The sequence below is a fragment of the Equus caballus genome, chromosome 3, assembly GCF_041296265.1.
Source record: "Equus caballus isolate H_3958 breed thoroughbred chromosome 3, TB-T2T, whole genome shotgun sequence".
Taxonomy (NCBI): Eukaryota; Metazoa; Chordata; class Mammalia; order Perissodactyla; family Equidae; genus Equus; species Equus caballus.
In genome coordinates, this window is record NC_091686.1 from 36,535,513 (window position 1) to 36,553,159 (window position 17,647).

The following is a 17,647-nucleotide window of genomic DNA, read 5'->3' on the forward strand; positions in this document are numbered from 1 at the left end:
GGAAACACTTCAGTCCTAGTTTTAAAACTGAAATTCCTATCTCATGGGAGCCCCTTCACTCCTGGGCAAACTGGAATGACTGCTCACCCTGCCTGTAACCCTCCTTATACACCTGACTTTGAATGACCCTCAGCTGGGCAGGTAGGAGGCTCTGATGTCATCCATTACTCACAGAGAAGATGGTGCAGACGGGGCCAAGGAAGGCCCATATAAACCCTTTGTCTGTGTTGAGCCAGCATCTAAGAAAGAGATTCAAGAATATATTGGTCTTTGTGATGGGAGCAGCTTGCTGTTCTGGTGGTTAAATTTGGTGCCCTCCGCTCCAGCTGCTTGGGTTCAGTTCCTGGGTGCGGACCTACACACTCATCAGCGATGCTATGGTGGCAACGACATATAAAATAGAGGAAGATTGGCACAGATTTAGCTCAGAGCCAATATCCTTCAAGCAAAAAGGGGAAGATTGGTGACAGATGTTAGCTCAGGGCAAATCTTCCTCAGGAAAAAAAACACAATATATTGGTCTTTGTGGATAAAGAATTGGTAAATAAACATATCCCTCACCTCCCAAAGTTTCTTCCTGCTTCATTATTATAATTATTATTATTTTTCCTGAGGAAGACTGTCCTTGAGCTAACATCTATGCTCATCTTCCTCTCTTTTCTATGTGAGTCACTGCTACAGCATGGCTGACGAGTGGTGTGGGTCCATGCCCAGTATCTGAACCTGCAAACTTGGGCCACTGAAGTGGAGCATGCTGAACTCAACCACTATGCCACGGGGCAAGCCCTCTTGCCTCCTTTATTATTATCATTATTATTATTTCAAGTAATTTTATTGAGATCATTATGGTTGATAACATTATGTAATTTCGGGTGTACGTTATTACTGATCAATTTCTGGATACACTGCATCATGCTCACCACCAGTAGTCTACCGTTTATCCATCACCACACATATGCGCCCCTTTACCCTTTCTCCCAAGCTCCAGCCCCCTTCCCCACTGGTAACCACTAATCTGTTCTCTTTATCCATGTATTTGTTATCTTCCACATATGAGTGAAATCATGCAGTGTTCGTCTTTCTCTGTTTTTTTAATTAATATTATTATTATTGCTTTTCTTTGGTAAAAACGTTTAATGTAAGATATACCCTCTTAGTAAATTTTAAGTGTCTAACACAATATTATTAGCTATAAGCATGTGCTCCTTAGTAGGTCTCCTGATCTTTTTATCTTACATAACTGAATTTTGTATATACTTTTGATGGTGGTGATGGTTTCACAGGTGTATGCATATCCCCAAACTCATCAGGAGCTATACGTCAAATACGTACATCTATTTACATGTCTATCATACCTTAACAAAGTGGTTTTTAAAAAAATAAATTCCTTTTAAAAACTTCTTTTAAGTCTTGGTTCCCAGAAATGCTGGCAGAAAAAAATACAAACTTTTAAAAGTAAAAATATCAACCAATCAATTAATTTATGGTTTAGTTGACAAATATTGAGTGTCTCCTTTCTACCAGGATCTGTGCATGACTCTGAAGCCCCAGTCGTGACTAAGATAGACTGGTCTCAGTCCTCTGGGAGGTCCAGCCAGGTGGAAGGTCAACAGTCAGGCAGGAAAAACAAACAAGATGACGAGTTTTATGATCATGGTATGAAGAGTATGAGCACGTGTAGCTGGAATCTTCACCTGGGCTGGGGTGTGTCAGATTCACATAGTTGTGAAGGGTTCCCTGAGAGAAATGAATTGTACACTGAGATAAGAAAGCTGAGTAGGTAGAGACAAGGTGAAAAAATTGGGGACACCAAAGACGAGAGCAAAAAAAAAGAAAAAGTAACAGTAAGCCTGACACAGCACTAAGGCAGGGCTCATGTGCAGAATGCCTTTATTCCTCACACACACACAGGTACTCAAACCATCACGGGTCAGGCATCTGAGGCTTAAGGAAACAGAGGCAGTCACTCAAGGCCACACTTATGCAAGTGACAGGATTGGAATTTGATCCCAAGTGAGGGGAATTGTGAATGAGATGGGAGGTGGCAGGAGCATGGAGAGATGGCACCACCAGGGAGAAGGGAAGAGAAAGCTACTAAGGATGGGGTAGGAAACTGCAGCCTGTGCCAGGTGGGCTGCCAACTGATCTTGTGAATGTGCTTTCCTGGGACACAGTCACACTTGTTCCCTTATGTATCGTCTGTGGCTGCTTTCGTGCTATAAGGACAGAGGTGAGTAGTTGCAACAGGGATGGGATGGCCCATAAGCCAAAAGTATTTATTGTCTGGTCCTTTACAGATGGAGTTCGCTTTTATCCTAAGTTATCTAGGAAAGCTGGCTGGCCGGGGCTCATCCGATGCAGATGAACATTAATTTTATCAGTGTAGGACTGTGTTGTGAGTGAGACTGGATTTGATCCCACTTCTGCCACCAGCCAGCTCTGAGATCTCGGCCGTGTTAGTTAATCTCTTTGTGCCTCAGTTTTGTCATCTGTAATACTGGCATATCACTTGTTTCTACCTCAGAAGGTTGTGGGGAGGATGATTTGATCTGAGATACATGAAAAATATTTAGATCAAAGACTGCTCTACAGAAGTGATTTACAAATCTTAGCTCTGGTCATAATGATTTCAGTGTCTAAATTAACTCCCTTTTTTTAATTAGGAGAGAGAAGTGGATTACACAAACCAATGCCATCCCTTCACTTTAATTTTGCTTTCTAGAAGATTTAAAACAGTCTCCAAAACTAATGCAATGAGTATTATATTAATATACATACACTAATATATAAGATGCAATTGATATTATGTATCATAGGCATTAGTACAATATAGTCATTAATATAACATAAAATTAATATTTAATGTAATAAAATCTAAAACATCAAAATGAGTCACATCATATATTTTAACTATATTAATTTGTAATTATTAACATATCATCAATATTATATTAGTGTATAGTTAATATAAAACATAATTATTACATAAATATAGAATTATTAACATAATATAATTAGCATTTAAAAGGATTAAATCTTAAGGAATTAAAACAGTCACTTCAATGAAGGCAATCATGAAACCAGGAAGGTGTCTTTGGAGTGGTTACTGAGTTTTTATCTGCCTATCATATTCTGGTGAAATTAAAGTGTTGTGTTGGTTCTATGATGGCCATGGTTGTGCTGGAGAAGATAAGGACAAACGGGAAAGTGCATTTACCGGGTTGATGTTCCATAGAGATGAGGCCTGGATGCTGCAGAAATGGCCACGATCACGGCCGGGACGCCGTAGCCCACAGGGAACATGAGCCACTTCATGAACCTGCTCACACTGGAGTAGTTGACCACCGTCAGGTTTCGTGCAGTGAGGAAGAGGTGCAGGCCCTCCAGCAGCATCCAGGTGAAGGAGGCCAGGTAGAGATAGTGTAAGGCGCCCGCGATGAGTGCGCACAGCACCTGGGGGAGGAGTGAGGCCTCACCAGGAGGGACTGTCAGCGTGGAGTGTGGCCCCAGGACCTCTCCCGTGCCTTGCCATTGGGGAGAAGTCTGATGCGTATGAAGGAGCGGTCAGAGAGGGTTTGTCGTCTAGTTGCATCAGTCAATGTGACATTGGTCACTCACCCCCTAACCTTCCCCAGGACCCAAGATCATTTCATTAAGGCATCCAGGGCAGCATGGCTCTCATGGACCCAGCACCCCCTGGGGCAGGCCAGAGGGTCCACTGGGACTGGGTCAGTACCTTGATCTCCGTTCGGTCGATGGCCGTGAGGAAGAGGAGGTGGGCCAGGAAGAGGCAGAGCGAGAGCTGCAGGTGGAGGGAGGTGCTGGTGTTCTGGATGGCTCTGCACAGCAGGAAGGTGAGGGCTGCCAGGAGGAGGCACAGCAGAGAGAGGCTCAGCTCCACGTAGGTGATCACATCCAGCACGGGATCCTCCTTCTGGGACCCAGCAAAGAGGAGAGCACAGTCACTCCTTCCTGCTCTGGAGAAATGGCCCTTCCACCATTTTTATTTTTCTTTTTAGGCATAGAAGAATTTAGGAATGGAGAGGCCAGGTAAATTTGTGATGTTTGTGGCTAAGTACCTAAACGTTCAGAATGTTAGGACACTATGTGATTGTGAACTGATAGGTTCAGAGTCTGGACGAAGCCCTGCCTCTCACAAGGGCTTATTTTCCTTTAGAGGTCACCTGAGTGAGTCTCTGGTTTTGGTGACCTAGAGGAACTCACCAGCTCACCTGCACAGGGGGGGAGGCCAACACGGCCCCGACCCACCTGTTCTCACCGGCTTCCCTGGTGCCCTCTGCCAAATCGTCTTTTCTGCAGCCCCTGAGCACTCCTGCACCAGAGACCCCTGAGGTGAGCAGAGGTCTAATTTGGCGACCATATCCCTGCCCCCGCGTGGACACACCCCTTCTTTCAGGTTTCCAGTCAAAAGCCAGTCCAGTGCTGCTGTGAAGGCATATGGCACATGGAGGGCCCAGTTCAGGTCCTACATCAACTGACTTGAAAAGAAGGAGTTTATCCTGGGTGGGCCTGGTCTAAGCAGGTGAGCCCCTGAAAGATCTGGGCTTCTGGGGAAAAACACTCAAAGTTTGAGAGAGCTTTGATGTGAGGGAGCTTCAGCTGCTGGCCTCGAGATAGGACCACTGACACCTTGTGAGAGAGCCTATGAGAGGACCACATGAGAAGGGATGCAGGTAGCCTTCAGGAGCTGAGCATGGTCCCCTGCTGCCAGGTAGCAAGAAAGTGCGATGTCAGTCCTACAACTGCAAGGAACTGAATTCTGCGAAGAACCACGGGGCTTAGAGGAGGACCCAAAACTTCAGATGAGATTGCAGCTGTGGCTGATACAATGATTTGAGGCTTGTAAGATGCTGACAGACAGCACAGCTGCACCATGCAGGACTACTGACCTGAAGAGACTGGGAGATAACAAACCTGTGGGCTTTTAAGCTACTGCATGTGTGGGAATTGGTTACAGTGCCACAGACATTGAACACAGCCCCTCTCAGGGTCCTCACCTGCACGTTGTAGTGGGCCATGAGGACGGCAAAGCTGCTGAGGTGGGTGCACTGGCAGGTGGTGCTGGTGTCTCTGGTGCCCACCATCGTGCAGCCTGTGGTGGCCCAATGACCACTTTCATTCCTGCTGTGCTCCCAGAAGACGCAGAGCACCTTCTTCCTTGGCTGAGGGGTCACTGACTGCAAGATCAGGGAGTGAGTGTGAGCTGCTGGTTGTGATGCTCAGAAATGCTGACCCAAACTTGGCTCATGAAGGGCCTTCCTGGGTAAATAATGCACCTATGGGGACCCACCTGAACCCTAAGGCTGCACCCAGGACTCAGGCCTCTTTCACACCCACAGCCCCCTCCCACCTGGACTCACATGGTTAAAGATGAAGGTGACTGAGAAGCTGAGGTTCTGAGTGTCATTGCTGCTGAAGAAGGTGGTGACGACATCTGAGAGCAGGACATGGGTGACTTCCTGCAGCAAGTTCTTGTGTGTCTCCCGTACAACTTCCTGCCTTTCAGGGTCCAGGACCAGGGGCGCCTCAGCCAGCAGCTTTCCCATGCCCGGGATGGAGACAAAGCCCACCACAGAAGGGCCTGCAGGACAAGGGCAAGGTTGACATCTTGGTGTCCCCAACAGGACCCCTCCTTCTTCAGATGGACTCTCTCCTTGTGGCCTCTCCATACCCCACACTTCCCTTTAACATTTAATCCTCTATCTGTCCCATCCCTGGACACTTGGCCCACTGGGAAGCTTCAGTGGCCTTCTCCTCATCTCAGCCTTTACCTGAGTCAGCAGATCCCAGCAGTCTCCCACTTCAGCAGCATCTTTGCCCGATTCTGGCTCAAGGAGATACTTCTGTCTCCCTGCTCCAGCACCTCCAGGGTCAGCTCTAAGAGTTGTGCGAGGCACACAGGGACTTAGATTAGTAATTGTGACTAAGTGGTTGATACAATACCATTGTTTTATTTATAGATATTTACACATACATATCTATTTATATATAACAATACTATATGTAATACTATTGTTATTTGTACAGAGAAAAACCATTATTTTATATATTGTATAATGTTGTGTACAATATTTGGTATAAATCATAATGGAATATATATATGGATATCGTCTGAATTTACAAAGGATGATAACAGAAACTGTGAGTAATTATTCAACAACAAATTAGATAACATAGATGAAATGGACAAATTCCTAGAGACACATAAACTACAAAACTGACTGAAGAAGAGACAAAAAGTCTGAACAGCCATATAAGGGGTAAAGAGATTTAATCAGTAATCAAAAAATTCCCAAAATGAAAAGCTCAGACCAGATGGCTTCACTGGTGAATTCTATCAACCATTCAAGGAAGAATTAACAGGAATCCTTTGTAAACTCCTCCATAAAATAGGAGAGGAAGGAACTCTACCTAAATAACCCTACGAGGCCACCATGATCCTAAAAACAAACCCACAGAAAGACATCACAACAAACAAACCACAGACCAGCATCTCTTATGAACATAGATGCAAAAATATTCAACAAAATATTAGGAATAATTTTATCCAAGGAGGCTTAGGATACGTACACAGAAGACTACAAAAGATTGTTGAAATGAACTGGAAATGCTGAATAAATGGGAAGACATCCTTTGTTTGTGGATTGGAATGATCAATATTATTCAGATGGCAATATTCTCCAAAATGACCTACAGATTCAATGCAATCCATATCAAAATTCCACCATCATTTTATTAATTTATTTTTGAAGAAATGTAAAAGCTCATCCTACAATTCATATGGCATTGCAAGAGGCCCAAATGCCCAAAACAATCTTGAAAATGGAAAGCGAATTTGGAGGACTCACACTTCCTGATTTCGAAACTTAATACCAACCTACAGTAATCAAAACACCATGGTACTGGCACAAGGATAGACAGATAAACCAGTGAAATAGAACTGAGAGTCCAGAAATGAACCCATACATCTATGTCAATTGATTTTCAACAAGGAATGCCAACATTGTTCAATGGTTTCCCATTGAATAGCCTCTTCAACAAATGGTGCTGGTTCATCTGGATATCCAGAAGCAAAAGAAGGATGTTGGACACCTACCTCACACAATACACATAAATTAACTCAAAATGGGTCATAGATCTAAATTTAGGAGCTGAAACTCGAACAACTAGGAGAAAACATAGAGGTAAATCTCCATGACCTTGGATTTGGAATGGACTCTTAGATAGGACACCAAATGCACAAGCAACAAGAGAAAAAACAGATAAAACGGACTTCATCAAAATGGAACCAGCTGTTCATTGAAGTGAAAAGATCATAAAGACAGTGAAAAGATAATCTGTGGAATGGGAGGAAATATTTGAAATCACACGTCTCATAGGGTCTACTATCAGAATATATAAAGAACTCTTACAACTCAACAACCAAAACCAAACAACTGAATTAAAAAATAGGGAAAGGTCTTGAATAGACATGTCTCCAAAAAAGACACAGAAATGTTCAATGATGACATGAAAAGATGTTAAACATTGTTAGTCATCAGGGAAATGCAAATCAAAACCATAGGAGATATTAGCTGACTATACTAAAAATGAAATAAAATGGAAGTAACAAATGTTGCTGAGGATGAGGAGACTGGAACCCTTGTGACATTGTTGGTGGAAATGGAAAGTAGAAAAGTAGAACTTTGGAAAAATTGTTTGGTGGCTCCTCAAAAAGTTGAAGATGGAACTACTATACTAGTCAGAAACTCCACTCTTAAGTATGTACCCCAAAGAACTGAAAAGTTATTCACACAAAAACTTGTACACCAATATTAATAGCGGCACTATTCACAATAGTCCAAAGGTGGCAACAACCCAAATGTCGGTCAATGGATGAATGGACTAACATAAGGTGGTATACCCATATATACAATGGAGTATTAATCAGCCATAAAAAGGAAATAAATACTGATGCACATTAAAATATAGATGAACCTGGAACACATCATGCTGGGCGAAAGAAGCTAGCCTAAAAGGTCACATGCCATATAATTATATTTATATGAAATGTGCAGAATTGGCAAATCCATGGAGACAGAAAACAGATTCATGGTTGCTAGTGGCTGGGGGAGGCATGAATGAGGAGCGACTGCTTAGAGGTTGCAATGTTTACTTCTGGGGTGATGAAGATACTTCAGAAATAGAAGTCATGATCACAACTCTGTGAATGCATTAAATGTCACTCAATTGTACACTTTGGTTAACATGGTGAATTTTATGTTAGGTGAATTTTACCTCAATAAAATAAATCATACTTGAATATCAAATAATGTTAAATTCACATTCTTCTAAACTAAATAAATTGTTTTCTTTTGAAGCCATTTCTATTTTATCTTAAATTCTTTGTTATTATTTCATCTGCTCATAATTTAGTTCACAATGAAAATGTATATTATTTACAGTGGTATTCTTTTCTTTCTTTATTGAGGTATAATTGATATATTAATTTCAAGTGTACAACATAACAATTTGTCTATATTGCAAAAGGATCCCTGCAATAAGCCTAGCTCACATATGACACTATGCAGGTTACAAAAGTTTTGAAATTTGTGATAAGAACTTTTGAGATTTACTCTCATAGGAACTTTCAAATATGCAATACAGTATTATTAACTACAGTCACCATGCTGCACATCATACGCCCGTGGCTTATTTATTTTATAACTGGAAGTTTGAAACATTTGACCCCTTTCATCCATTTCACCCACCCTGTCAACTGTGGCAAATACCAATCGGACTTATTTCACTTATATAATTTATTCATTTCCTTTTAACCTTTTATTTTAATTTGTTAATGAGAGTAACACTGAGATGCAAGCACGGTCACCCAGCTCCAGTGAGGCCTGGGCGAAATGAGGTGGGAAATGGTCATGCAGGAGCCTGGGGCAGACTCGGGTACTTGCCTGTGCCTGCAGGTGCATGGAAGGTCAATGACCCATTGGACAGGGCCTGGCTCAGCCCTCTCAGGACATCCTCCAGGCCAAAGAGCATGTTAGCGGCCACACAGTGCTGCTCTGAGCGGGGCAGGGTCTCCAGGTCCCCTGGGGTCTCCAGCAGATCATCCACTTCATGCATGAGACCCTGGAGGATGGGGACACAGAGCAGAGGGTCTGCATGAAGACCCTGCTCACTCAGCCACAGAAAGCAGACCCTGGTAACTGTTTATTTGAGGATAAAAGTCATGTTGGCTGGGATTCCTTGGGTCTTTTTTCCTGGAATCCAGCCACTCAGAGGTCATCCTGTTGGTGAATGCCAAGGGTGACATGAATCCAAAGTTCAGGGAGGCAAGAGGGAAGGTGTCACTAGCTGCACGTGGGTGTCTCACAGTGAGTACAGACACATGCTGGGGGCAGTCGCCACCCACCCAGGAGGACCGGGGCCTCAGAGCAGGGCGCCGTCCTGTTGGGTCTGGCTCCTCCCAGACCAAAGCTTTACCAGGCCTCTATGGGGAAGGGGTGCCTCCACCTTGCCTCCTCTGTGTCCTGCTCCTACCTGGACGGTGTCCTGGCTCGAGGCTGACTGGAAGCCTACGCGCAGTTTCTGGACTCCTTCAAAGAAGCGGGAGAGACGCTGGGGGGAGGGGAGAATAAGGGGTCAGGAAGCCTCGAGGGAGGGCGGGGGAGCTCGGGGAAAATGGCGGGCTGTGCGGAGGGATTCCTGCCTTTCGTTCCCTGTTGGGGGCACTCACCTGGCTCTTGATTCTACGGGGTGGAGCCCAGGCGGGGAAGGTTCCTGCAGGGGGCAGAAGAGCGCTTCATTAGGTGTGAGAGCATCTCCGTGTGTGTGTGTGTGTGTGTGTGTGTGTGTGTGTGTGTGTATGTGTGTGTGGAGGGCAGGAGTCTGAGGTCAGGTCGGCCAGGTACCTGGTCATTTGGTTATTTAGGGATCCCAGTTTGGGCAGAGAAGGCTCTGGAAGGCCCCACTGTCTCCTTCCTGGTGCATGGGCAGCTTTTCTCTTACATAGAGGCATCCTATGGGTGGATGGGGTGGCCTAGGTGCTCTGTTGTCCACATGTGGATGGAATCTGCCTGAGGCCTCCCTGTCTGCCAGCCCTGGTGCCCTCAGCTTCCCTGGGCAGCTCCCAGCTGGGGTGGGGACATCATGGCTGCCTGTGTCCCCCCTTAACATTTGGAGAAAGGCCAGGGTGGGCCTCCTTGGGAACAGAGTGCAGGGGAGATGCTGCATTTCCCCACCAGGCCCTGTCTTGGCTCCCAGTGATGGCCTTGGTCCTAATTCCCCCAGGGCGGCTTCTGCTGGCTGAGTTCTCCTTGGAACACTGTTGACCCTGTCAGGGCAGTGCTCTCCCATCCACACTAACTCTGAGACAGCTTCATAGAGATGGGCCAAGAACTGCCCCTCACACAGGATCCCTAGGGTGAGGCCATAGGGCTGGGTCAGGGGGAATAAAGAAGATACTGGACAGGCTGGGTCCACCCAGACAGTGGCACCAGGTCTGGGTGGACAGTGGGGGCTGACGTCCAGCCATGCAGCCCTGGGTGCTTTTTAACTCATCCCCACGAAGGCCTCCCCTGGACCGGCAGGAAGTGGTGAGAATCCACATCTGAACAGGGCAGTGGGTGAGGGCTGGCTGGACAAGGGAGTAGGTGCTGGTGGTTGAGGGCTGTCACTCATTTCAGCCATTGGGCCTCTTGGCCTCCCACCAGGGACACATACCTCTGGACCCCGCTGAGTAGCGGCCCGTCTTCTGTCCCCCAGTGTTCTGGGCCTCCTTGGAGCCTGGGTCGACTTCTTTGGGAGAGGGTTGGGTCTGGGGCAGTGGTTCCTGATGATGCCCTCGGTTGCTATCTGGTCCTGAAGGGCGCCTTCTCCATTGATCTGACTGTGCCCATGCGCGTGTGTGTTGGGGGCGGTCCATGTCATCCTGCTCAGACCCGGCACAGCATTCTCCTGGGTCCTGGTCGTCTCCACTGGCCTCAGGCTTGTCAGTTGAAATCACTGGAGAGGGTCAGGGAGAGCCTTATGTGGGGATTTAGATGGAGGCTGAGCAGATGAGAATTGGGGTCAGGGTGCCAGGGCTGTTGGCCAGGGACAGGGCTGGCTGGGGTAGGTGGACCTGCCCTGGAATCTCCCTACTCCTGGGTTTCTGGGCAGGTCACCTGTGTCCATCATGGGCTTGGAGGCCTGAGTGTGTTCCTGCATGGCCAAGCCCATGTGGGCCCCGGTGGGGGAAGGTCTCATCCTGGCAGTCACTGATGATAACGAAGAGATGGGATATTGTGCTGAAACACGAGGCACTGTGAGCTCCTGAAGTATCTTGAAGTATCCTGAAGAATGCCACCCCTTTCTTTTGTTTTACAAAAATAAGATGCCAGGTGGGCAAGGGGATATTTTAAAGTTCCAGAAGTGACCCTCTGTGGAGGGCTCTGAGCCTTGGGGTTCAGAGAGGGACGGTGATCAGATAGGTGGCCAGGACGGCCCTCTGATGCCTGGAGAAAGTGGGCTGAATGACGCCAAACCTCATGGAAGAGGAGATGGAAAACAAGGAGTGGTTCTCACCGTGACACGTGTTCTCTTTCTCATTCCAGAATAACGTTGCCCCAGAAACAAGCTGGTATCCTGGGCTGCATGTGCAGTAGTAGCTGCCCTCTGTGTTGTGGCAATCTGCAAATTTTCCACAGGACACTGTTGACGGGGTTTCACACTTATTGACGTCTGGAACACAACAAGACAAAGGGTCACCTCCAAAAGGTGTGAGTTCCCATAGAGCAGAGACCCTGGCCTCCAGCCTGACCCAGTCATGGGGGATGGAAAGAACTGACGCCCAGGTGGCCTCATTCACAACTGAGCATAGAGCCAGGTGGTCAGGGGCCTGCCCAGTGCTGGCTTCCACCCTACCTCTACTCCCAGTGGCCCAAGTGCACCCTCACTCCCCATCAGGCACTCCCCCAGCTCCCAATGTCAGGCCTTTTCAAGATGCCCCAGGATGTCTCCATGGGAGTCTTGCTGTCTCCACCCCTGAGGGAAGTCCCCCCTTATTTGCGTCAGTTGGGGGTGTGAAATGAAGAAGCAGCATGAAGGGTCTCACAGCTGAGTCACTGGGGGTGTTTTTTTGCATCTTTTTCTCTTTCTGTTCTCTGAAAATGAGAGAAAAGATGCCCATAACCCAGATCCCCTTTGAGTAGCTCAGGACCCACAGAGCAGGGGCTGGACACAATTAACTAAAAACAAGATCAGCTTAATAAGAACCATCAACACAGAAGTGAATCAAAATGCAGGGACAGAATGTTTGACCCTTGCACATTACAAACAGGGGACCAGCGACTTCAGTGCCTGAAAGGACTCACAGCATCATGACAAATCAGTAGGCGACTGGTCTCCCCCACATCAGACCTCTCTTCTCTGCACCTGCAGACTTCTCTTCTAAGGCCCAGACCCAGGCTGTGGGTGTCAGCACCAGGACAGGACAGGACGCAGGAGGGACGCACACCTGAAGGATTCGTGTTCAGCCCCCACCTGGCAACGGGGCTTCCCTCCTCTGTTCTATGATGGCGGCAATGGCTGGACATCTGTTCTCAAGGTTGACGGGAGGGTGTGAAGCCAAGTGTGGGACCACTGAGAATGAGGTGCAAGGGATGGGGGGAGACATGAGGATGGGACATCTCCACCTGACAGGCGCCCTCCCAGAGAGGAGCTGGGATCCAGGGGCATTAGCAGCAGGGTCTCCTGTCCATGGTCACCCATCTACAAATCTCCGTGAGACACACACGCACACACAGAGGAGACTTTAGGAACACTGCCAGGGTCATGGATGGCTGGGCCGTTGTCACAACCTTTTTATCCCTGATAAAATCTACTTTTCCCCAAACAATAAATAACATATACTTAGAAAATAAAGAAAATGTAAAAAATGAAAACAAAGAAAATTACACATTAGCTCACTATACAGACTATTGGAAATTTTAGCAATTTTTAAAATCTTTTCAAACATATTAGGGATATTTTCCTTTACTTTCAATAAATATGCATCTAGGACTGCTTTGAGTAGATGAAGTGTATGTCTTATTGAAACAACCATATAATTTCCCTCTTTTCCACTTTTTTTCATGTGGTAAAATGCATATAACATAAACATTTCCATCTTAACCGTTTCTCAGTGTTATTCCCTTTCTGGTCCATTACTGAGGGTGGAAGCTCTCCACTTTAGGCCTAGACCTAGGTTCCTCCACTTTATTAATCGTGTGACTTTTGATGAATCTCGTTGAGCCCGATCATGGTCACTTAAAAATGATGCTTCTCTGAACCCATAAAACCCCTAGAAGAAAACATAGGTGGTAAGTTCCTTGATAGGATAAGTGTTGGTTCTGATTTTTTGGATTTGACTCCAAAAGCAAAGGCAATAAAAGCGAAAATAAAGTGGGACTAATCAAGCCACAAATCTTCTGCACAGTCAAGGAAATCACCAACAGTATGAAGGCAACATACAGTTTGGCAGAAAATATTTGCAAATCATGCCTGATGAGCAGTTAACATCCAAAATATATAAGGAACTCATTCAACTCAATAGAAAAACCGAACAATCTAATATAAAAATGTGCGGAGGATCTGAATAGATATTTTCTAAAGAAGACTTACAGATGGCCAACAAGTACATGAAAAGATGCTCAACATCTCTAATCACCAGGGAAATGCAAATCAAAACCACAATAAGATATTACCTCACATCTGTCTGAATGGCTACTATGAAAAAGACAAGAAATAAAAAGTGTTGCCAAGGATGTGGACAGAAGGGGACCCTCATACACTGTTGGTGGGAATGTAAATTGATGCAGCCATTATGGAAAATAGAATTGAAATTCCTCAAAAAATTAAAAATAAACTACCATATGATCCAGCAATGCTACTTATAGGTATTTAACAGGAGAAAACCAAAACAGTAACTTGAAAAGATACATGCACCCCTATGTTCATTGCAGTATTCTTCACAATAGCCACGTCTTGGAAGCAACCTAGGTGCCCATCAAGGGACGAATGGATAAGGAAGATGTGGTATATACACACAATGGAATACTACTCAGCCATAAGAAATGATGAAATCCGGCCACTTGTGACAATATTAATGGACCTTGAGTATATTATGCTAAGTGGAATAAGTCAGAGGGAGAAAGTCAAATACCGTATGATCTCATTCATAAGTAGAAGATAAAAACAATGACAAACACACACATAGAAACGGAGATTGGATTGGTGGTTACCAGGCGGTAAAAGGGGAGGGAGGAGGGCAAAAGGGGTGATTAGGCACACGTGTGTGCTGACGGATTGTAATTAGTCTTTGGGTGGTGAACATGACGCAACTGACACAGAAATCAAAATATATAACGATGTACACCTGAAATTTATATAATGTTATAAACCAATGTTACCACAATAAAAAATCAAATAAATAAAACTGTAAACAAACAAAGAAAAAAGACTAAGAGATATATTAATAAATCACAACGTTTTGGAAAAAAATTCTTTCCGGTTATTTTTAATCTCCCAGGCACCATGTGGGGTAAAAGATTGAATAAAGCGTACTAAATGCCCTTAAATTAAAAAAAACCCACTATAGCCAAGATATGGAAACAACATAAGTGTCCATTGATGGAGGAGTGGATAATGAAAAAGTGGTTTATGGATACAGTGAAATATTATTCAGCCATAAAAAGAGAAGGAAATCTTGATATTTGTGATAACTTGAATGGAACTTGAGGGCAGTATGCTAAGTGAAAATGTGAGACAGAAAAGACAAAAATACTCTCTGATCTCCTTTATATATGGAATCTAAAAAAACCCCCAAACATGTAGATATAGAGAACAGATTGATTGTCGCCAGACGTGAGGGGGTGGAAAGTGGATGAAATGGATGAAGGTTGGAAAAACCCCACAATCCTAGCTCTGCCAGCCTCACGGGGCTGCTGTGAGCATGAGGTGTGAGACCATGGTCGTGAGCTGGGTTCCTGGCGAGCTCTGGCTGGTAGGAGGGCCTGAGCTTCCAGGCCCTGGGTGTGTCTTTCCTCCTGTTGCTTCCATTATCTCTCCCGTTTCTTTGTATTAGTTGAATAATGACAATAATAACAGCAGTAACAATGATGATAGCTGTCACTTTTGATAATTCGCTGTGTACTAGTCTTTCCCTGTTCTTCCCACAGAGAAATGTTAAATCTCACACCATCCATGTGGGGCAGATGCAGTGATTATCCCCAACTCACAGACAGGCAAACTGAGAGGAGAACCAATTTCCCGAATGTCGGAGAGCCAGTCAGGGGCAGAGCAGCACTCGGAGCCCTCGGAGCCCAGCTGCCCTGTGTGAGCTCTCAACTCTCTCCCTACTGACCGTGAAAGCAGGTGCCCACGTCCCTCACACTTCCCCTGCCTGTCTCCTCTCTCATCCCTGACACAGTGCTCCTGTGCTGCTCTCTGGGCTGAGGGCTCTGGATGCCGCACAGGCTCCCCCACCATCTCTGTATGTGTTCCCACCACCCCCAAGCCTCTCTACCTTCACAGCTCTCCGAGGGGCTGATGAAGACCTCCCCAGAGGAAGAACTGAATCCTGGAAGGCAGCGACATGCATTGGCATCAGCACATACGGATCTCCGAGGGCACTCCTGGGCACAGGAGGTTGGGGTAGAGCCTGTGGGGATGGAGACCATGGTCAGAAGGGCTAAGAAATGGAGGAAGCAGCCAGGAGTCCATGAGTAGAGGAGGGGAGGGGAGAGAGGGATGGCTCACACTGGAAGAAGAAGAGCTCAGAAATCTCTGGACTTTTAGGGAGGAAAAACAGCTTCTCTTGTCCACAGAGGACCATCTCAGTTGCAGAATAAACCTCCCTTGCCTCCCTTGTTGGTGAGAGGATCCCAGACCCCAGCATGGACGCCCCAGCTGACATCACTAATGAAGGTGATTGGGCAGACTCACCTATAAGTTTGCGGACTGTAGCTCCACGTGTCAAGTGCAACAGTATGGACAATGCTGGGGCAGAAAAAGCAGAGAGATGATAAAGAAGAGGAGAGTTAAGGTCCAATTTCAACACTTGGCCACATAACCATTGCCTCCCGGGGAGGTGGCTCTGGCCCTGCAGCCCATGGCTTTCCAGCAGCATCCCCAAGGCTCCTGTACTTGACTCAGAATTGAGGGCTCAGCCTTTCGCCTCCATCTCCCAGGACTACCCTAGGAATCAGTCACTGACAGCGACAGCCCTCATGGAACCTCAGGTGCTACAGGTAAGGGGACAGAATATACATCGACAGCTGGAGACAGGGACACATCTTAGAAACTCCAACCTCTTCCAATGGACGGGGTAAATCTTGAAGGCAAAAGTCCTCAGATAGGAGTGCCTTTGCCTGTACCCAGCTTCTCTGTTCTCTGGTGATGGCAGAAATCTGCTTTGAGAAGGTCCCACTGTTTCCACTGGGTGAGTGGGTGCCTTGTCTCACACATGGAGGCATCCTATGGGTGAATGTGGTGGCCTAGATGCTCTGTTGTCCAGATGTGGATGGAAGTGGCCTGAGTCATCCCTGTCTGTCAGTCCTGGTGCCCTCAGCTTCCCTGGGCAGCTCCCAGCTGGGGTGGGGACATCACAGCTGCCTGGGTGCCCCAACCCAGTATTTGAAGAAAGGCCAGTTGGGCCTTCCAGGGAACTGACTGCAGAGGAAATACTGAGTTCCCTGAGCAAGACCCTTCTTGGCTGCCAGTGATAGCTTTTGCCGACTCCCCAAGGTGGCTGCTTGCTGTCTGAGTTCTCCTTGGAATCCCAGGGACCCTGGAAGGACAGCTGTCTCTCATCCATGCTAACTCTGAGGCCTCAGCTCCATGCAGCTGGACCAAGACTCACTCCTGAGTGAGGCCCCTCAGGGAGCTTGCAGGAAGGAGTGAAGAGAACGAATACAATGCCAGATAGTCCAGAGCCACCTGGACAGTGGACACCAGGTGGGGTAACAGTAGGGGCTGACGTCCGGCCACACAGACTTGGGGCAGTGAAAGGATCTTTTCTCATCCCCACGAAGACATCCTATGGACTGGCAGGAGATGGTGACAAACCACATCTGAACAAGGCCAGTTTTGGTTGAGGGCTGGTTGGCTGAAGAGGGAAGCAGGTGCTGATGGGGGAGAGGTGGTAGATATTTCTTCTTGACCCTTGGCCTCCCACCAGGGACACAGACCTGTGGCCCCGCAGAGTGGGGCTCAGCCTCCATCTTCTGTCCGTAGGTGGTCTAGGTGAACATGGGGTCTGGGTTGACCTCCTTGGGAGAAGGTCAGACCTGGGGCAATGGTCCCCAAAGATGCCCTCTCTTTTCATCTGGTCCAGATGGGAGCCTTTTCTATTCACCAGACAATCTGAGTGTGTGGGGTGGTTCACATCACCCTGTCCACCTCTGACACCACATCCTCCAAGGTCCCGGTCATCTGAGTTGCCCACAGGCCTGTGAACTGAAATTATCTGCAGGGTCAGAGTGGAGTCTCACTCAGGGAAGTAGACAGAGGCTAAGGGCCAGGAAGCCAGTTCAGGTGCCAGGAGGTGTCTTCTCTGGGTGGGGTTGTTGGTCAGGGTCAAGGCCTGCTGTGGGGTGTTGGCTCACCCTCGAAT

At 46.6% G+C, this 17,647-nt stretch overlaps 1 protein-coding gene across 1 annotated transcript in view; it reads right to left on the bottom strand.

Moving 5' to 3' along the window:
- Positions 1 to 17,647, bottom strand: part of LOC100053365 (adhesion G protein-coupled receptor E2-like) — a 31,973-nt gene that overhangs the window by 7,584 nt on the left and 6,742 nt on the right. Inside the window, 14 exon segments of the mRNA XM_070262175.1 lie at positions 173 to 239; positions 3,218 to 3,453; positions 3,737 to 3,934; positions 5,019 to 5,198; positions 5,382 to 5,602; positions 5,793 to 5,809; positions 5,811 to 5,898; positions 8,967 to 9,144; positions 9,556 to 9,633; positions 9,752 to 9,795; positions 10,738 to 11,019; positions 11,581 to 11,736; positions 15,560 to 15,694; positions 15,979 to 16,032. Of these exon segments, the coding sequence (XP_070118276.1) occupies positions 173 to 239; positions 3,218 to 3,453; positions 3,737 to 3,934; positions 5,019 to 5,198; positions 5,382 to 5,602; positions 5,793 to 5,809; positions 5,811 to 5,898; positions 8,967 to 9,144; positions 9,556 to 9,633; positions 9,752 to 9,795; positions 10,738 to 11,019; positions 11,581 to 11,736; positions 15,560 to 15,694; positions 15,979 to 16,032 (1,934 nt within the window).